The 21,366-nt window shown below is 39.8% G+C and overlaps 1 protein-coding gene across 7 annotated transcripts; it reads left to right on the top strand.

The window, feature by feature from the left end:
• Positions 1-16: 16 nt before the first annotated feature.
• On the top strand, positions 17-21,147 carry ATPSCKMT (ATP synthase c subunit lysine N-methyltransferase). 7 transcript variants are annotated; one of them, XR_013958922.1, is made up of 6 exons: positions 17-177; positions 722-1,005; positions 3,220-3,357; positions 4,381-4,431; positions 11,275-11,607; positions 12,159-21,147. XR_013958922.1 is itself a non-coding variant. In XM_080639313.1 (5 exons), the coding sequence occupies exons 2-5, from the start codon at positions 727-729 to the stop codon at positions 11,470-11,472; spliced, it is 666 nt and encodes a 221-aa protein (XP_080495439.1). In that variant the 5' UTR covers positions 17-217; positions 722-726; the 3' UTR covers positions 11,473-21,147. The 7 variants fall into 7 exon arrangements, 6 of the variants coding, with proteins under 6 accessions (XP_080495439.1, XP_080495437.1, XP_080495442.1 ...); XM_080639313.1 differs by having other exon boundaries at positions 17-217; positions 11,275-21,147; XM_080639311.1 differs by having other exon boundaries at positions 11,275-21,147.
• Positions 21,148-21,366: the final 219 nt, after the last annotated feature.

A 21,366-nucleotide genomic window follows, 5' to 3' on the forward strand; every position in this document is an offset into this window, starting at 1 on the left:
CTCCAGCGGACTTTCTGGAAGCATTTAGAACGGGAGTGCTCGCGGTCTTGTCCCCCAGATGCTGGAAGAGGCGGGGCGGGGGGGAGAGATATACGATATGAGAATACGGGAGACAAGCGCGGTGGCAGCGAGTGGCACTGTGAACGCGAAGTGGTAGGGACAGACACGCGACTAAGAGTGAGTGCGCGCCGTTTCTTTGTGAGGCGCCATCAAAAAGGTTTCGGTCCCTCCTCCCCCCGCGTGGTGAAGTGGTATTGTCCTTCCTTATAAATATGGCCGGCTAAGCACGGACGCCGGTCGGGGCTGGGGAAGGTTTGTGAAGGGGTTGGGGGGAAGCTGGTAGAGGGGTGCGTTGTGCTATGGAGAAGAGTTAGTCCTGGGGAAAAAACCATAACTACTCTGGGACGGTTAGGGAAGCGGGCTCCTGGCTGTCTGTGGTGGGGAGGTCTTTCCTAACGCCGTCCCTGAGCTGTTCTGGGGTGCGCTGCTGCCCGGCCGGGTGGGGTGAACTACGGGCTTACATGGAAAATTATTTCATGGCTGGAAAAATAACGCTTTAGCCTCAAAAAAGCAGTAATAGTAACGTTTTCCGTAGAGTCTTGGTGTCACCTAAAGGGGTGTAAGTTGGTGAGGTTTTTTGCCTCCTGATATCCTAGTACTGCTTTGTCTTAAGCACATAATAAAGCTGTTAGAGAAATGACTCTTTAATGTCTCTCTCCAGGTGTGATGTCCAAGGTGGTAGCAAATGAGAGCCATGCAGAAGCCTTGCAGGACGACTGCAAGGGCACATCCAAAGGGAGGAGCTGGGGACTGTTGGTCACAGCTGGTGTTGGTGGGACCTTAGTGGCTCTCTATGCTGTGGTCATCCCCTTCGTGATCCCAGCTCTGAGGAGAGTGTGCCTGCCCTTTGTTCCTGCAACTTCCACCCAGATCCAGAATGTGCTGAGAATGTTAGAAAACAGAAGTGGCTCCCTAGTTGACATTGGTAGCGGGGATGGCCGTATTGTAAGTCGTGGGCATCACTTTTGTTGTATATTGGCTCTCAAAGAAGCGTCAGATGCTGTAGCCTTGGCTGATGTTGTTTTCTCATATTTATGAATGTCTTGTCTTTGGCATCCAGTGTTTTTGACTGAGCCTGAGAAAAAGGCTCAAAGCTGAGAAGGGTTTATATTCGGTTTAGGTGAGTAAGCAATGTTTTTTTCTCCAGTCTTGCCTGCAGCTTGGCGACGCAGTGTATAAAATGATGAACTCATCCTGTTGGCTTGAGGGAATTGCTTTGAATTCGTGTGGAAGTATTGGTATTGTGATTGTTAAAGAGCTGTGATTCCACCCAAGTTTATAGCTGCAGCATGTGAGGTTTTGAGATTAAATAGTGCTGTGCTTTTGGAGCTGCAGCTCTATGCTTATCGTATAAAGGTGACAGAGGAACAAAGAATGAGAGATGAGCAGTGGATTACATAAATAACAATCCTGGTCTCATTAGTACTGTAGTCTTCACACCTTTGTGCAGTGCGGGCTGTCCCACTTCAAAAATTGGTGTGGAACTAGAAGAATTCCCAAGAGGAATGGTGAGAATCACTAAAGTCAAAGCAATACTGTGCTTCTAAGACATTGTCTGAACTCTGATTTGGAAAAGTGGTGGTGAGGCTGTAGAAGAGAATGGTGCCTTATTTTTGTAGTTGTGATGAATTTTGTAGTTGTGAACCATAACCATCTGTTTCAAGTCAGTTTTAGTAACAGGATGGTGTGTGAAGCTGTTTTTGATGGAAATGAGTAAGTTCTTGAATGCTGCCTTCATCCGTAGTTCATGTGAATGAATCAACTGTTTCTCAACTCTAAAAAATTTGATTTGGAAATCTAAATCTGCAAAGGTGGCTTAGAAGGAATTGTGCTCAAGTAGGAAATGGAGAAAAGCATGTAGATGTGAGAGCTGCAGTTTTTGATGCCCTCTCTTCTCAGCAGTCTGACTTGACACTCACCTGAGGCATTTAATTAAATGGGCACTCCGTCTTTAATTCTGATTTTTATATGTATATATATATATATATTTGTGTTTGCGTGCTTAAGTGGAGTCTGAAAACTGCTTAGAGAGCCAGGCCTAAAATTGAATACTTGGTGTTGCCTTAATGTGTCTGTCCTAAAAAAAGCTGAGCTTCTGTTCAGGAGGTTTTTAAATAGTTGGTGCTTAGGTGTGGTCAGTGGATAAATATGACCATATTTTTATTTCTAAGCTTGATAAAAATGTCAGATTTTTCTAGTATATTTGCATGTGCTGCGTGCATGATGAAAGATGCGCTACTTTAATAGTGTGAAACACACTGTCCAGGTAATGCTGTTTGAGATGTGTACTTCCTGGTTGCACCTTGCCTGTTCTGTAATTCGGAGTTCATCAGGCTTCTCCTGGTGAGAACCTGGCAGTAGACTTTTAAATTATGACTTAAGTCTTTATTCTAGGTACTGGTGACGTTTCTATGAGAGTAGAAACTTTTTCTAAAATCTCAGTAGGTTTTGATCTTGTTTGAAGACACTTGCAATACAGCTTAAGAATTCTAAATTTTAGTGTCTAATTTAGAGGAATGTCTTTAAAAATCTATTTCTCTGAATTACCTTTTGCCTTTTAAAATGATATATGAAGCTTAGCAGTGGATGAAAGCTCTACTATGAGGTTTATATGTGGGGTTTCTTTTACAATTTTTTTTTTTCCTACATTTAAATTTTTACCTGTTTTTAAATGTAGGTCAGCAGTTTATTTTCATGCTCTTTCTATTGGTGGGTCATTCTGTCTCAGATTCAGGTGTCTCTCAAGTGCCTACCCATCACTGCTTTTCAAATAAGTTAAGTAGTCTCATTTTGAGCTTTTCTGTTTGTGTATTTCACTGTTCTCTCTACGGCCAATTTCAGTATTCCAACTCCAAGGCAGTGCCATGAATATGTTAAATTAAACTCTTATGCAAATCATAGACATGCTACAGGCTTAAAGCTTTGCCCTGTGAATGTTTAAGTGGTTCATTTTGTTCATGTGAATATATATTAATTTCAATGGGACTAGTCATAATACTAAAATGTAGTTTGAGTTTTTGTTCACTATACTGCTAATCTCTTGGGAATTAAAATTATATGAAATATAAAAGTGCATTCCTTTGATTTATATTGTAAATAAAACTATGTGTGAATACACTTTCTCTGCTTCTAAGTGAAGATGTACTTTCTTCCTTGTAGGCGATAGCAGCTGCAAAAATGGGTTTCCAAGCTGTTGGTTATGAATTAAATCCCTGGCTAGTCTGGTACTCCAGATACCGTGCCTGGAGAGATGGGGTACATCACAACACCAGATTTTATATTTCAGACTTATGGAAGGTAGGTGGTGAAATACATAAGAATAAATCTGGGCTATTTGAGAGATTTCCATAATTTAGAAATACTTTCTTGAAAGAACCAGAATACTGACTGGCCACAAGATGCTGTATTGGGCTTTGAGAAAAGTGCTTGAGCCTGTAGAAACTAAACTCAAAGCACAATTAGCTTCTCTGCTGATTTTGTGCTTTGGCAAAGTGCTGTCCTTTTTCAGTACAGACTCCTTGAACGTACTGTGGCATGATTGTCCCTGGTGACTGCTGTGGGGTTCTGTAATGTCAAGTATTACTGAGAGCTGATACTGTGGGGTCAGTAACAAGACTTTATTCACCTAATGTGTGAGATGACAATCTCATCTGACATATCATTAGACGTGTGTCCTTTTCTAGCTATGTAGTGTTACCTGGTTTTGAGTGTTATAAGGTAACTTACATGTGACTGAGATTTTTTTCACAATTTACAATCATTTGAGTCACAATTACTTTTTCAATGTGGTGTGCCTTCTTAGGTCATGTTTATGTGGGCCTCTCCCAAGTGGATAGTAGGAATTTGGAGGAAAAGTGCTAATGTAGTATTTTTCCTTTTTTCAGAAGGGAGCACAGGAAAACTTCGTGGCACTCAGTGGGAGAACTCAGGCATTGGAATGCTTTGCAAGTTCTTGTAGCTAGCTAACATTCAACAAAAGAGGGGTGGGCAAACTTAAAACATACATCATTTTAACATACAGGAGCTGTGGAAAAGCTCAGCCATGAGGAAAATCATTTTCTAAATTAACACTTTCTGTGCTACTAGAATTAGTGCTGTATTCTTGGCCAGGCAGTAAAAGTTTTTTGCAGTTCAGCGATATGAAGTTGTCTATTTAGAAATTTGTGTGATGAAAAGTTGATACACGATACCCTTTCTAATTTTTGGTCTAAGTCCCTGGTGAAAGGAGTGCAGCTAGAGGGATTAGGGCAAAGAATGGTGAGAGCTCCTCCAAATACAAACGCCATTTTCATCAAGACTTGTTCTCAAATTTTATTTTAGGTTTCTTTTTCCCGTTATACAAATGTCGTTGTTTTTGGGGTGCCTCAAATGGTAAGTTTTTTTGCATTGTCTAATTATTTTAATACTGAGGCATTCAGTGTTAGTACACTTATCTGCAAAATGAAGCGACCTGTAAAATGTCAAAGGTAGTTAGTACTAATATTTTGATATTTCATTGTTGCTTGTTAATGTCCATGATAAAACCTGATAAAAGTTGCGACTGTACGCAGACTGGAGCTCTGGAAGTAGGCATGTTTTTTTAAGGAGTATTTTCTGTCCATTAGTTCATAACCAAAATGAAAACTGATGTGCTCAAGTTGCTTGGAGGGAAGGTGATAGATTGATTCTTGACAGTTTTAGCTTTTCACACTGAAAAAATGAGGAGTTTGCAGGGAGAGAATGGAATAGAATATTGGCTACAGCTTATTTTTGGGAACCTTCTTAGAGGAGAGTATTGAATTCTGCGCATATTCTCCAAAACCCAGATTGCCTCAATTAGGCCAGCAGCAGGTATATTGTAATAATCTCTTGCCCATGTTAGACTGTGAAGGTTTAGAAATATTTCAAGTATAATTGCTTAGAGAACAAGTCCACAAATTCTTTGCCTTTTAGGAAGGTTTTATAGCCTATGTTCGTTGTATCCCTAGGGATATCTTCAAAATAGGTGTAGTAACTAAGTTGCAGCGACTGCTTTACTAGTATATTTGATAAATTCGGTCAGGTGATGTAGGTTGGGGTTGTTTTTTTTTTGTTTTACTATAAAACAAAAGGACCACTTCTTCCAAGCTCAGGATCAGAGCGTCCCAATGGGTAGGAAATCAAGTAAGGAAGCCAGGAGACCAGCATGGTTACACAAGGAACTGCTGGACAAACTCATGTGGAAAAAGAGACTCTATGGATTATGGAAGGAGGGGTTGGCCACTTGAGAGGAATATAGAACAGTTGTTAGAGGATGTAGGGAGGCAATTAAGACAGCTAAGGCCTCCTTGGAACTTCATCTTGCAAGTCAGGTTAAGGACAATAGAAAGGGCTTCTTCAAATACATAGCGGATAAAACTAACACAAGAGGCAATGTAGGCCCACTGCTGAACGAGGTGGGTGCCCTGGAGACAGAGGATATAAAAAGGGCAGAGGTGCTGAATGCCTTCTTTGCCTCTGTCTTTACTCCTGCAGACTCTCCCCAGGGGCCCCAGATTCCTATAGCCCCAGAAGGAGTCAGGATAAAGGAGGAGTTTGCTTTGGTAGATGAGGATTGGGTTAGGGATCAGTTAAGCAATCTGGACATCTATAAATCGATGGGTCCGGCTGGAATACACCCACGGGTGCTGAGGGAGCTGGTGGAGGTCATTGCTAGGCCACTCTCCATCATCTTTGGTAAGTTGTGGGAAACAGGAGAGGTGCCTGAGGATTGGAGGATGGCAAATGTCACGCCAATCTATAAGAAGGGCAAGAAGGAGGACCCCAGTAATTATAGACCGGTCAGCCTTACCTCCATCCCTGGAAGGGTGATGGAACAACTTATTCTTGACACCATGTCTAGACATACCAAGGATGAGGGGGTCATTAAGAGTAGCCAACATGGTTTTACCAAGGGGAAGTCATGTTTGACCAACCTTATAGCCTTCTATGAGGAAGTAACTAGGTGGGTGGATGATGGTAGAGCGGTAGATGTGGTTTTTCTTGATTTGAGTAAGGCATTTGATACTGTCTCCCACAGCATCCTCATAGATAAGCTAAGGGAGTGTTGGCTTGATGATCAGGTAGTGAGGTGGATCAAGAACTGGTTGAAAGGAAGAAGGCAGAGAGTTGTGGTCAGTGAGGCAGAATCTAGCTGGAGGTCTGTGACTAGTGGAGTCCCTCAGGGGTCAGTGCTGGGACCAGTGCTGTTTAATATTTTCATCAATGACCTGGATGAGGGAACTGAATGTACCCTCAGCAAGTTCGCTGATGACGCTAAACTGGGAGGAGTGGCTGACACACCAGAAGGCTGTGTTGCCATTCAACGAGACCTGGACAGGCTGGAGAGTTGGGTGGGGAGAAACTTGATGAAATTCAACAAGGGCAAGTGTAGAGTCTTGCATCTGGGAAGGAACAACCCCATGTACCAGTACAGGTTGGGGGTTGACCTGCTGGAAAGTAGTGAAGGGGAAAGGGACCTGGGGATCCTGGTGGATAGGAGGATGACCATGAGCCAGCAATGTGCCCTTGTGGCCAAGAAGGCCAATGGCATCCTAGGGTGCATTAGAAAGGGTGTGGTTAGTAGGTCAAGAGAGGTTCTCCTCTCTTCCCCTCTACTCTGCCTTGGTGAGGCCACATCTGGAATATTGTGTCCAGTTCTGGGCCCCTCAGTTCAAGAAGAGCAGGGAATTGCTTGAAAGAGTCCAGCGCAGAGCCGCAGAGATGATTAAGGGAGTGGAACATCTCCCTTATGAGGAGAGGCTGAGGGAGCTGGGTCTCTTTAGCTTGGAGGAGACTGAGGGGTGACCTCATCAATGTTTACAAATATATAAAGGGTGAGTGTCAGGATGATGGAGATAGGTTTTTTTTCAGTGATGTCCAGTGACAGGACAGGGGGCAATGGGTGTAAACTGGAGCATAAGAGGTTCCATGTGAACATCAGGAAAAACTTCTTTACTGTGAGAGTGACAGAGCACTGGAACAGTTTGCCCAGGGGGGTTGTGGAGTCTCCTACGTTGGAGATATTCAAGGCCCGGCTGGACAAGTTCCTGTGTGATGTACTCTAGGTTACCCTGCTCTTGCAGGGGGGTTGGACTAGATGTTCTTTTGAGGTCCCTTCCAACCCTTGGGATTCTGTGATTCTGTGATAAGAGAGGAGAATTTCTTAGATATTTAAAATATTTTTGGTACTTTGATTTATTACTGGAATCTTATATATAGGTTGAATGCAGATGGAGGAATGAAACAGAAATATCCTATAAATGTTTTTGTGTCGCTTCTTCCTCTGCTAAGGCAAATGTGGGATGAAATGAGTGAAGAGTTTTATGCTATACTGTACAATGTACACTGATAATATTTCTGTAGTAGTAACAGAAAGATGCAACAAGAAGCATAATAAAGCTTCACTATTCTCTGCTTTTTCTTTAACAGCATTGGAATTAAGATACATACTTCAGATTTAAATTGTAACACATGTTGGAAACTTAAGTGAAAATAGTTATTTTTCCCTGCTTTTGTAGTGGCATATTAGTGGGAACCGTTATGTTACTTGTGCTACAGATGTTGCCAGGTTTGGATGTTAGGTGCTCTCTAGCTTGAGTTCCGGGAGGGGGCAGTATAAATATTTGAATTTGCAATCAGAAATTCTGCAGTTGCACTGAGGGGAAAAGTGCAGGTGAAGAAAAAGATTTCACTATACTAGAAACAAACAAGTGCTCTGGGATAATGTGAGTAAACCCAGCGGAAATACTGGCTTAACTTTAAACGTAATAGCATAAAGTGGGATAAATTTGTAACAGCTAAGATAGAAAGAGTAGCTCTAGGGCTCAGAATAATGTCAGTAAATTCAGTAAACATGGGGCTAAATTCTTCCAATAAAAATACTGTCATAAATGTGATAGATCCAAACATACGAACTACTGCATTTCCTGAGCATTTGTTTGCTCATGATCCCCTTTAAATTTACTTTGGAAGTTGTGAATTCTTAGCTTCCTGAATGATTAAATTGATTTTTCTAGAAACTTTAATGCATTTTTTAGTTTTTACTGAGGGCAAAAGCTCTCTTTAGCTTTTTTAATAATACTGCTCTGATTTGATGCTGTCAAGCAGTGCTTTTATTTCATATCCAAGATTTGCTTACAGAATGTGGAGTTACTGATCTTCAGGGAAAACTAAGACCTCTCTTGTTCTTGCGAATGTGTGGGGAAAGGTGTGTTTATGAGTAATTGCAGGGGCTTTTACTTGCTTATGGTGGGATGACAGAAATCTTACCAGGTGTGCATGTTCTCAGGTTCTCTGTATTTTAACTGATTATATACTGTACAAAAGGTTTACTAAGCTGTATATCTATGTAGACACACAAAAAGCCCCCCGACCTGGCTTGGTGAAAGATATCTATGATTATAATACCTAATGTTACTGATAGATTTAGCTTAAAAACTAATTTGACTGTTTAGTTCAAGGGTATGATTCTTTTTTGCCTGAGCTATTAATGGTGTTTTATAATTGGAGCTAATATAGACCTACAGTCACTAATTTTTATAATTACTCATTAAAAATAGGCTATATCTGTATTTGTAATTTCTGTAATAATTTAGTCCTTTGTTTTTTGGAGACTCAGCTTGGTTTGAGATTCCAAAGTGGACTTATTTTTCTAGCTTATTTAAGTGCAGTAGCAAAAACGTTTTAAAGTATTCGCTGTATGGATTGAATCAGAGCATAGAATGCTTAAAAATATCCAGAGGTAACTCTCTGATGTATTAGATCTATAATTTTCCTAAAATATTTCATTGTAAGCTTAAATGTAGCTATAATAGGATGTTACATCAGAGGCACACTGTGTGTGTATGGGATAGTGGAAGCTATCTGCAGCCTTGGGAAATACGTTTTCTTCAGTCAGTCTTGTTTTCTAATAATGTTCTGACGCCTTTTTTTTTTTTCTTTTTGTGAAATTTTCATATGTTTTGTGTCCTTTGTGACTTCTATTGATTTGTATTTGTAAATAATTGCTGTCCTTTTAACCTTTTGATATCATGACATAACATTTAGATATCAAGTAAATAGACTTTTACATGTAATAGAAGTAACCTGTGGAGCTTGCTGCTGTTAGTACTCCCTGAGAGAGATACAGTATGTAAGAAATAAAGAAATTACAAACGGATGTGCACTGATCAGATAAAACATAGTATTAAATTTTTCCAAAGGACAAAAATGCCTAAATTTATCAAGTTTTCCCCTTTTTTTTGTTTATTTTCCTTCCCCACCCCACCCCGAACATAAGCAATATCTGGGATGGGCAAGAAATTTCTCTGAAGTCCAGATGTGTTAATTCATTTCTCACTTAATCCATAGCAGAATTTGCAAATTAATTATTGGAGACAGAGTATCTGACTGGGATGGGTGTTTCTGTTTGGAAGAACGGTGATATTTCCCTTGACTTTTGTATCCACTCAATTTTTGCAAATTGAGGAAAGCTAGACTGCAGGTCTTCAACCAGCAGGAGTTGTGTAGTGGTATTTTGACACAGTCCCCCACAGCATCGTTGCATCCTTCTTTCTGAATTGGGGAGGTATGGATTTGGTGGGTGGACTGTTCAGTGGATAGGGTATTGGTTGGGTGGTAGCATCCACAGGATAGTGGTCAACAGCTCAGTGCTCAGATAGAGATCAGTCATGAGTGATATCCCTCAGGAGCCCTTATTAGAACCAGTACTGTTTAATATCTTTATCAGTGACACAGACAGTGGGATCAAGTGCACCCTCAGCAAGTTTGCAGATGCCACCAAGCTGAGTGGTGCAGTTGACACACCTGGGGTGTGGGATGCCATCCAGAGAGGCCTGAACAAGCTCAATAAGTGGGCCCATGTGAACCTCAAGAGGTTCAACAAGGCCAAGTGCAATGTCCTGCACCTGGGTTGAGGCAATCCTCAGTATCAATACAGTCTGGGGATGAGGGGATTGAGAGCCCTTCTGGAAGGACTTGGGGGTACTGATGAATGAAAAGGTGGATGTGAGCCGACAGTGTGTGCTCATAGCCCAGAAACCCAACCGTATGCTGGGCCACATCAAACAGCATGACCAGCAGGTCGAGGGATGTTATTTTTCACCTCTGCTCTGCTCTGGTGAGATCCCAACCTGGAATACTGTGTATTAGGATCTGGAACCCCTAATATAAGAAGGATGTGGACCCACTCGAGCGAGTCCAGAGGAGGGCCACGAAGATGATCAGAGGGATGGAACACTTCTACAAAGAAAGGCTGAGAGAATTGGGGTTGTTCAGCCTGGAGAAGGGAAGGGTCCAGGGAAATGTTATAGTAGCCTTCCATTACCTAAAAGGGGCTTATAAGAAAGATGGGGACAAAGTTTTTAATAGGGGATGTGATAGGATAAGGGGGAATGTCTTTAGACTGAAAGAAGGTAGATTTAGATATGAGGAATAATTGTTTTGCAGTGAGGATGGTGAACCACTGGAACAGGTTTCCAAGAGAGGTGGTAGATGTGCCGTCCCTGGAGACATTCAAGGCCAGGCTGGATGTGGTTCTGAGCAACCTGATGTAGCTGAAGATGTCTCTGCTCACAGCAAGGTGATTGGAACTACATGACCATTAAAGGTCCCTTCCAACTAAACCATCCTATGATTCTATATGCTGTTTCATGCAGTACAGCAATTTACATGCTTATATTAACAGGCTGGACCCTACAAAGTTCAACTTCGATAGTATTTAACATGCCGGTACTTTACCATACAGTGGCAGCAGTATATTTGCTTTGGGTTGTTGGCTGTTTAACGTTTTGAGTGTCCCAGGATATGCCTTGGGATTAAACTGGAAACTACAAGATGCATTGGCCTTTGAGTATCACATAAAAGTTCATGTGACTTCGGGTATCATAAATTCTTCTCTCTACAGAGAATCGCACTGAAGAGAATGATAAATTGGGACATGCTAAGTCTTTTCTTAATGTGTGGTTATTCAAGGGCTTATTTATGGGGTTTTGATTGAATTTTTAGAACTTAGAGCTACAGTTTTCTTGATCTTGCCATTTTCTAGTTTCAGATATTCTTTGTCAATGCATCAAAGGCAAAATATATGTCATGAATACTTTCCTACATTTCTTTTCCAAAAATTCTTCAAACCTTGGACTTCTCTTAAATACTTGAACTAAAGAGAATGGTTCTGGCTTTTGCTGCTTCTGAAAGCTTTTTCTTGTTATTCAACAGATGCCACAGTTGGAGAAGAAGCTGAAAGAAGAACTGGAATGTAATGCCAGAATCATTGCCTGTCGTTTTCCTTTCCCTTGCTGGATCCCAGATCATACTACTGGAGAGGGAATAGACACTGTGTGGGCCTATGATTTGAAACATTCCAGAGGATGTGAAACAAAAAGATTGGAAATTTCACCAGAGACAAAATCCTAAAAATCTGGTTTTGAGCTGAATTTTTTGGCTTTGAGTTCACCTTTTAAAGATAAAGAGTGAATAGAGCCTCAGGATATGGAGATATGTAGTCACTAAAATAAATGAAATACACTGGTTATCTGAAAGCAGACAAAGGTTTGTAAAAGGTGTAGCTAAGTGACTTGATGTAGTTAGTAAAAATTATGAGAAAGTTTTATAAGAAGTGGAAAACTTTAGTATGGAAAATGGGATAAAACACAGTTCACTACTGTTAAGGGGAATATATGCACTAGTTAAGATGCTCAGATTGATGAACTTAATATGTGCATTCTTTTTGAGCCTATGTAGCATTTGTTATTCGTGTTGGAAGCGGTGTGCAAGTGGCTTCTCAAATGGGCCGTGGTTCCCAAATGTCTATTATGTGTGCTGAGTGGGCATAAAGCTGAATACATCAAACTGATGCAGATTGAGTGTGATGATGATACCAATGTTTTGCACCTAAGCCTTGAATATGTATTTTTTTGAAGTTGAATATGACACAAGCAAATACAAAGAGTTGCTTGTTCATTAACACAAATGCAGCCCTTGATGTGTTTTTATTTAACTTGTGATGTGAAGACAAAACTACAGAAGTGCGTTCTTACTGAACACTTATTGGTATAAGCCTTTGCAAATAACCATAATTTTTCCTAACCTCTCTGATTTAGGAAGGGTTTCAGAAGTCACCTGCTTGGCAGTGAAGTTTCACCACTTCTGTGTGTTCAAACCTTGGATAAAGTATGGGTAGGAGCTGTTTACCTGAATGTGTCATAGAGACTGTCTCTGATTCTAGGGATAGTTGGTCTGGCTAGCTTGGTTAAACCTGATTAGACCTCATTAATTTATGGTGAGATGGGAAGGGAGATTTTCAGTCAGGCTTCTTTTATGCTTTACTTTTCTATGCCGTCTGATGAGATCTCAGAAACCCATGGCATTGCTGCATAGCTTTTCCTTGGAAGGTGAGGCAAGTTCTCCCCGTGTCTTTGCTGATTTGCAGTGAGGTACTACTGCTACTTTTGTGACACTTTCGTTTTCTGACATGGTTACAGCACTTTCATATTTTATCACAGTCTGCTTACTTGGTCTGCGTTTTGGTTCCAAGGTAAGATTTTACCGGTTTCACCCTTTAAAAATTAGTCAAAGTTCGTAGTTAACCCCTCCTGGCACCATTTAACATATAGACTGTTAAGCAATGCCTATGTAAGTTTGTTAGACTTTTGCATGTATGATACCCATAGAATGAAGCTAAAACAGGCTAGGGATTTGCCACCTTACTTTTAGACAGTTGTTACCACAACTAAAATTACCTCAGGAGAAGAGAAGTGCTGAGATCCCGCAATTTCAGGTAAATACAAAGCCTGTGACATTTTATTAAGCATTGCTTTATTAGGCACATTTGCTGGACTATAGTGTCTGACTTGGAGAGAAGTTAGATGTTATTTGGGATGTGTAGTCTACAGTTACACTGGTACCCAGGTTTTTCATTCTTGGTGCGAGGGAAGGAGTAGGAAGAATCTAAATACAAATCTACACTGAGGAGCAGCAGAATAGTTTTGTCCTGATATTTTATACAAAGCAGGAGAGGAAAGGGGCAAAAGTATCTGCTCTGGAGTCTGCAAGGGAGAGCGATTTCAGCCTTGCATGGCAAAGCACAGCTGTAAGTGTGGAGACTATGTACTGAAGAATGCTGATTTCTGGTAAGCAGTCTTTTACAGCCTTTCACTGTAGTGTAAATGTAGTGCATCTTGTGGAACTACACTGTGGAACTACCCCCTATGGCAGGGGGGTTGGAACTAGATGGTCTTAAGGTCCTTTCCAACCCTAACTATTCTATGATTCTATGAATGCTTTCTACTATGTTTTAAGTGTTATGATTATTACACAGTGTCAGGAGAGGGCTATAGTGACTTGTCTAACATGGCTGAATGGACTTTAATATCCCAAGGCCATAAAACCTCAGACAAAAGAAATCTGAAATTATTTCAGTTGGCAAAAAACATACAAAGGGGATATCAGCTAATTATGCAGAGTTGTTCTGCAAATGTCTGTAAAGGCAGAGGCAAAAAGAGTTTGATCGAGTGAATTGTGACTCATCAGCAGTGCAGTGCGCTGACCCAGGTTTCTACTGCCTGCTTTCACGAAAGTTAGTTTGCAGGGAATGAGGCACCTGTTTTTCTGCTGTGTTTGACTATATGTTTGTCTATTGCATTATCATTTGCCTGTTAAAAGGTAAAACTGCATTTCTCAATTCTGCCAATGGGAAAGGCTTTGGGGCATGTAATTCTTAGTTCCCACCTATAACTCCAGAAATGTTTGTTGAGGAGGGCACTGTAGAATTAATGATGTGATCGCCTGAGCTTTGAGGGTGGTAAGTACTGTCCTCGCAGCAAGGAAAGATGTATGAATGCTTTTAAAGGCGGAGGGCTGTTTCTTGCTCTGGCCATTTACTTCTAGGGGCCTAGACTGAGACAGGCAGTAGTCTGAAGGTTCAGAATTCCTTATTACAAAAGAAAATGTGCAGTATTTCCTGTTTTCATGGTGGGAATATGAAATGGAAAGCAAATTACTCTAATTTACAGGAGAGGGGAGGGGGGAGCTGGGAAAGCAGTTTCTTGTCATGTCCTTAGTTTTGCTATCACTTGCTATGTTCATTTGATAGTTTACAAGATTAAATACTTAACTGTGACTTCAGTTATCACTGCATGGATTATTATGTTGATACAGTTCCAATTGCTAGGGTAGTGTATTACGATTTCATTGATATTCTACTGCAGAGTACAAATTTCTTTCTTCTGAAAACCAGGAAAGCCTTAGAGAACTGACTTAATCAAATTATAGCATAGGCCTGAAGCCAGTAGAAGGAAATGCAAGATGTGCATGCTGTTCAATACCAAAGTAATTCAGATACACAGAAAACCCTATCGTTTATCTTTGTTTACGTCTTCTAGTAGAATCCCTTGCCTCTTGGGACTTACTTGTTTTTTTTCCTTCCTTGCCTTGCCAGATCTTAGCAAAACCAATTGCTACATTGTTGAATAAGTAATGCTTTCCTGAAATAATGTAGAATTTGATCAGTTTGAAAGTAATACAGGTCAGAGTTCTCCAGGAGTCAAATTTTCAATATTTGTTTGTTCTTTTTTACATTGAAACATATGTCTCCACAGGCTTTGTGATGCAAGATCAGTTGTACCAATGTGACATCTGAATGCTACAATTCAAATCTTGTAATTTCCTATTTTGGATAAATTTGTTTTCTCAGGAGATGAAGAGGGGTATGGCTACAAGAGAGGCATTTGGTATGCAGGTTGCTCACAGTGTATGCACAGTCACTGCAGCTACACAGCAATGTTAACCAAGGTTGTCCAGATTTGTTTGTGAAATGTGCACATATTTTGTGAGCTTTAGGCACTTCTCTATTACTGGCTGTATAGAAGTTCTTGATTTATCCTCTGGTCTGATTATATGCTACCACTTAATCTAATGTTGCTCCAACTAATTTAATCCCCTGTCTCTGAGCTGCTATTTATTTCTGACTCATGAGTTGTAGCCAGGTAAGACAGTACAGAATCAGATTTAAAGTAAAGTATCACATTTCGTACTTATGTATGAGTATGGTCTGTGAAGAAAAAAGTTCCGAAGTCCAGGCTTTGGGAAAGTCACCTTTAATGTGGGATGCAGCTCGCAAGATGATGGAGATCTCCTGAACTCTGCATAAATATTTTAAGAAGGACTTGAGATTTGCTTTTCTCATGTGTGTGTACTTTAAATTTTTTACCATAGTAATACCATTCTAAGATCTACAGGAGAAGTAAGCAGAGATAGCATTTGTTTATCTTCTTATGTTTTGAGCTATGGGAGAAAAGGGGCCATAGGATTCCCTTCCTTAAGTGTGGCGTTTTGAACGTTTTCGGAAGCAGTTTGACAGACTTGCACATCAGCTGTGCCTATTTCTCACTGTCATGAGCATGCCATGACTCAGCAATGGGTTCATGTCTAATACTTTACACTTGAATGAAAACTAGTTATTGATAGATCACCTCATATTTCTGTAGTTTCACTTTTCATGACGGTTTACAAATACTGAAGCATTTGCTCAAGAAAGGACATGAATCATTCAAATTCATGCTTGAAGGGAACAGCCTAACATTAGATATAATACCAACAAATTCTGCTTTCAGTCATCTATTTTTGTTTTATATTCGCCAAATTTGTAGTTCTCTAATTTTACACTGTAGCCCCAACTTGTTTTTCAGAAGTAACATAAGTTTCTTCTAGAAGGCTTCCTGAGTTCTTGATAGGACGCTGTGGTACCTATGTTTAATTTAAAAAACACCCTTGAGTGAGCTGCACAATTAGTATTTTCAGTATATCTCTTTGACTGATAAAATTTCTGTTCATCTTTGCGTGCTTCAACTAGGGGAGACTTATACGTGGATAGGTACTTTTTTTTTTTTTCATTCTTTTTCTGAGTTGTTCTTATTTCAGTGTGGGCTTTTTTTCTTTTTTTCATACTGCCTTTTTATAATTTGACTTCATAAATTATGGGATCTTCTCTTTTCCTGTATGTCCTTTTTTTTTTTTTTTTTTTTTTTTTTTTTTCAGTGTAACCTAATTGCCTGGTTTTTTTTCAGCAACTTTGCAGGAAAAGTGAATTTGTCAAGGAATGTCCTTTTTCTCTCCAGCGTTTTTAACATGTATGTAACTAACCTCCTTGATTTATTTAGGTGTCTGTGTGCTGACACAGCATGACTTTTGTTTCCACTAAATGAAAGAAAAACATCCACCCATATGGTATTTAGACTAAAAAATAGCCTTGGTCTACAACAATTCTGACTATTTAGTAGTTTTAAGTACTTAATTTCACATTTTTATTGTATTTCATCACTTGGCAAATGAATACAGGCCTTTTATTCATTCAGTAGTTCTTTGGATTGGGGTTATTTGTTCAGGTGGGAATTCTGCTGATTTCTTTTTCTGAGTATAATGTTGGGGTTTCTATTAGGGGCTTTGGTTGAAATGTCAGACCGATGTTTTTCCTGTGAATTGCTGTCCTTGAAAAATCACGGTAATACAATCCAGTGAACTGCTAGCATTGATAAAAATTAAAACCTGCTTACCAGTAAATATGCAGGGATATTTTTCAGCTTACTGTATGTGTTGTGGCTTTTGAAAATAAAGTAGGCTTTTGAAGACCCATATGAAGCTTGTGGCATAAAGTTTTGAGGTGAGCAGAGGTCTTTACAAGGTCAGAAGCAGTAAATTCATGGCTTTCAACCTGAGGTTTGTGGTTACTTTCTGAGGAGTCCGCAAAAAGTAATTTAAAAAGCAGATCTACAATCAGTAGGTTTATATTTGCTCCCTGTGGTTGTGTCCTTCCATTGCAAAATTTTAATATGTCTGAAATGATCAATTGAGAATTCCTGAAATAAAAATACATGTTTATGTAAGACAGTAGCTAAATAGAAATGAGTTTAATAAAGTGAGCATTTTTGGTTTTTTTCATTCTTTCTGTTGTTGCTTGCATGGACTGTTGAGCCTTGAACCTGTGCAGTGTACAAATGTATGAGCCTGTGTCAGCAAATCACAGAATGGTTTGGATTGGAAGGGACCTTAAAGATCACTTAGTTCCAACCATTTGCCATGGGCAGGAACACCTTCCACTAGACGAGGTTGCTCAAATAGCTGATACTCAGTGGGCAGATGTAAGCAATGAACCCATCTGTCGTTTAGAGGATGGCATGTGGTTTAGAGCTGTGGCCTTGTCCTGAAAAGCCAAGACCTGACTTTTCTGGTGCCTCTTCTGATAAGCATGAAACTTTGCATTTCACTATACGAGAGCAGCCACATGATTTTGCATGTTGCCATTGCATTCTAATAATTTAATAATTCTAGCTTTTTAGTTAATCTATGATAGATCTGGTGTAAGGGTCTGACTGAGAGGATTTTTTTTGTAGGTGGTTGGTTTGGTGCTTTTTATTATTCATTTTTCTTTTTAGGAACTATTTAAACATGACATTTATTTTTTTAAAACACCTGATCAGCTGCTACTGAAGCCTTTCTAAATAGCTGACGGACCCTATGAAACTCGTTAATGCTGTAATATCTGCAGATATCCATGCCAGAGCTCTGGTTCACATGAGCAGAAATGTGCCTAACTCTTGCATAAGCTCTCTTGATTTCCTGACTGAAACTGAACGTATGAGGGGAGGATACAAAACGAATGATCAAAACTTGAGGACCAGTATAAGTTCTGGGAGCAAAAAATTAGTGGTGTGGGATATAGTAAAAATCTAAGGGGCCTTCTCTGCTACTATCATTTTAGCTCCTAAGGTTTGATGCTTTTTTTTCTTCTGCTAAGATTATATAGCTGGTCTTGAAAGTGTACTCCTTTTTCTCCTTCACATTGTTTTTTTCAAGCGCTTTGGAGTGTACACAAATAAAAATAATTGATATGTCCCCTTCTTTAAATTTGTTACAGGACTCTCATTATCTGTGTTTGTGTATATTTTATTGCTTCTTCCCTTTGTTTTTTCCCAGCACACATAGAAGCCAGATTTATACTCTTGACTACCTTTATGCTCAATGCGTAACTAAGCTTTGTGGGTGTGATCAATACCAATTAAGTTTATTTGGAAACAAAGATCTTGCACTGAAGCAGTTCTAAAAGGATTTTGAGCAGGAATGGGACTAGTGTGATGGTCATGATGTGAAACTGCTAATGTTACTTAGTGATAGGTGTGGTTGAGCCTCTTGCCATTGAGGTACTTTTAATTCCAGTTGTCAGTCTGATGTGTTAAGGAAAGCCAAGGAATGAAAGACTAGTAGCAAAGCAGCAGTGTTGTGTAGCAGCTTAAAAGAAACTGTATTTTCTAACAGTATAGTCAGAGGCTGCCTTCCCAACAAAAAAATCCAAACCAACGAACCCAATCTGTCAACATTACAGATATAAAATGGAGACTGCATTTATCACTCTTAGAAAATTCTAATATGAAGAAAGTTGCCAACTTCAGCAACTGGGTATTATTTGCAAGAGTGTGTGAAGTATAACATAGGTCAGATCCAGACTGACTTAATGAATAGTTTAAGTTTCTTTGAAAAAGTTAGCACTTCTTGTGACATGCTATTAGCTTGTTTGCTTATTCTAATAAAAGTGCTCATCAAACAGCACTCTCAGGATTATTTGTCTACTGCATGAAAAATAAGGTAGTCTGTGTGCTTTCCAGGATACCTGGATGCTGGAGCTTTTATGAGGCTTTGTGTGTAGCTATTTTCTTCATGCTTGTCTGTACCTTGGGTGATTGTGAACATCAGATGATTTAAGGGGGATCTTTTTACCTGCCTGGGTGATACTTACAAGTGTAAGGACAAAGGACAAGTTAGAGCTTGAAGCATACCTTCAGTCCCTTTCAGGATAACAATGATGCAGCTTTCTTGTTAGAGTGCTCCAAGTGGTGCTGAACACAAGGATATTGGAGCTCAAGCTCCACAGCAAATAATCCAATCAAAAACATTGCACTTCACTTTGCTTTTTTGTTGTTAGCAACCACCTCCTCCCTGGTCACTAACTCCCACACAAAATAAACAGAGCCCCCGCAGTCTCATTCGCCAGGATATGTTTGTTGGTTTTCAGCTGCTAGTACAAATGCTTTGTCTAGGCTGTGGGTCTAACAAGGCCTTCCCAACTTAAATTTTAGTGTAAGCAGGCTCAGTGTCAGCTTTAGCTGTCTCGGTCAAGGGTCTGCCTAAGATATCTTCTTAGTGTCAGAAAGCATTGAAACAAGTGGACTTTGGGTGCTGAAGACTTCGTGAAGCTTGCTGTCTTAGCATGGATGGGACACAGCATCAACATTTTTAGCAAGCTTTTATAAAGACTGATTTAGTTCTGCTGAATTTGATCTTTCCACTGGCTTAGGAACTGTCTGAAGCAGAAAATAAATTCTCTTCAGTTTTCCCTCAGCCTAATAGCAGTAGAACATTGTTCTTCAGTTTTACACTGCTGTTTGTTTCTGCTACAGCCTAATCTTCATTGAGAGAGAGACCTAACACCAGCGTTTGTCCTCTCCAGCACAAACTTGAGAGCAAAGCTCTTTCTTTAACTGAGGGTCTTCCCCTTTGGGAAGTCAGCAGCCCAAAGATCCTTACCAGAAGCGTTGGGAAGACTTTCAAATTCTTGTTGCTGATACAGCTGCTGTTTGTCAGGACCACTAGTAGGACCAGCTTGGTCTTCTGCTGAGACTCAGTATAATTACCTGTGGGTTAAGGTTAGATCAGGGGGCTGGATAGTGGGTCTGGTATGGAGGCTTGGATTAGCAGTCCTCTGTTTGCATTTTTGGAGAAGATAAGTAATCAAGTTTTGCTCCTTACTATAGCATAATTTCTTTTATATGTTAATAATATAATAAAAATATAAGAATAATCTTCTGATACTAATACTCTGGCAATAGGCTAAGCTGAGTGCTACTCAATGGAGATTTTTAAGCTGGAGGAAGAGAGGCAAGTAAGCATGTGTTGCTCCCATTAACTTTGAGGGAATTATTTGCATGTGTTTAAAGAAAATAAATAAGTAGAAGATGGCAGTTGGAGTTCTCGTTATTACTTTGTATTCAACCTTGCAGTAAAATGCAGTATTTATACAGCAGTATTCATTTTCAAACTGCTGCTGAATAGTAAATCTAGCAACACTTTTGTAGGGCTGGCTGGCATTATCTTCACCCTTTACAATTGAAAAAAGCTGTTCAAGTAACAGGTGGCAATGCTGTGATTAAAATGATTAAATCAGCAACTACATATCTGTGTCTACAGCCGGAAGAATGTATTTTTTAAATGGCTACTCCTGAGGGTAGCAGTACTTACGCAATTTCACAATTGATGGAGTTAGAGTTATAAAGGTCAGATGCTCACATATGCCATTTAGTGCTTTCTTACTGCTTAAGACTATAAGACACAGCGTCTGCAGTGATCGTGGTTCATGATCAGGTTTTGTTTTCTTCAGTCTTGCCTTTTTATTAGCTGTTACAACATTTGATGTCTCATGGTTACTGCTTTTAGCTGCTTTTGGGTCCTTGTCACTGTTTATATGTGGTACTTTGTTGTAAAATGCTATTTCTATTGAAGCATATGAGTTTGTGACGTATACTACATCTTGGACTATCTTTGTGTGAGAGTCAGTCTGGTTCGTCTCTTTTTTGGCAGTTTCCTTTTTTTAGACAGAAAAGTTCAAATCTTTGAACAATTTAAATCTGTTTTTAAGGTTGAGTATTAAATATAAAATGATTGCAGTACAGCATAGTTACTGTGACTTCTGTATCTTACTGTTTTACTTGCCTCAGTTATTTAACTTTTGTACATGGTCTCTGTTTTAATTCACTGAGGACACTTCACTAAGCATACATGAAACTAGATTTTCTTGAAGTCAACATAGTAAATGGCATTGCTGGTTTCTGCCTCTTATCCCTGAATCATGAAAAGCAAGTGCAAAATCAGACTGGTCTTGCCAAATAAAAAAGCAAGTCAGAGTGGGTGTAGAGACGAGACTGCTTGAGACAGTTTTCTACACAGCAACAGGAATTGTTTGTTTCACCCTAGCTGAAAGATTAGTGATAGTCCTTCCCCAGCCCCTAGACTTTCCTCTGCATTGCCTTATGCAGTGTACTACTTTGCTTCAATATGTTGATTCATGTAATTCATGCCACTAGAATTACATAAAATCAGAAGAGGTGCTAGGGAGGACAGAGGTTACTGTCACTTAGGTAGTGTTATTGAGCTGTAGTAATGCTTGAATGTTTGGCTTTCCCTATTTCTGTCCTGCTACATTGATGGTACAGCAAGAGCTGGAAGTTCAGGTAAAAATCAATACACTGTTTTCAGCTGGGGCCA

Source organism: Psittacula echo, assembly GCF_963264785.1.
Source record: "Psittacula echo genome assembly, chromosome: 2".
NCBI lineage: Eukaryota > Metazoa > Chordata > Aves > Psittaciformes > Psittacidae > Psittacula > Psittacula echo.

Excerpts from the sequence above, each read along its gene's own strand:
- ATPSCKMT (XM_080639313.1), top strand. The coding sequence starts at position 727 with ATGTCCAAGGTGGTAGCAAATGAGAGCCATGCAGAAGCCTTGCAGGAC. Across the intron at positions 1,006-3,219 it reads GTAGCGGGGATGGCCGTATT|GCGATAGCAGCTGCAAAAAT; the intron begins GTAAGTCGTGGG and ends TCTTCCTTGTAG. Across the intron at positions 4,432-11,274 it reads TTTTTGGGGTGCCTCAAATG|ATGCCACAGTTGGAGAAGAA; the intron begins GTAAGTTTTTTT and ends GTTATTCAACAG.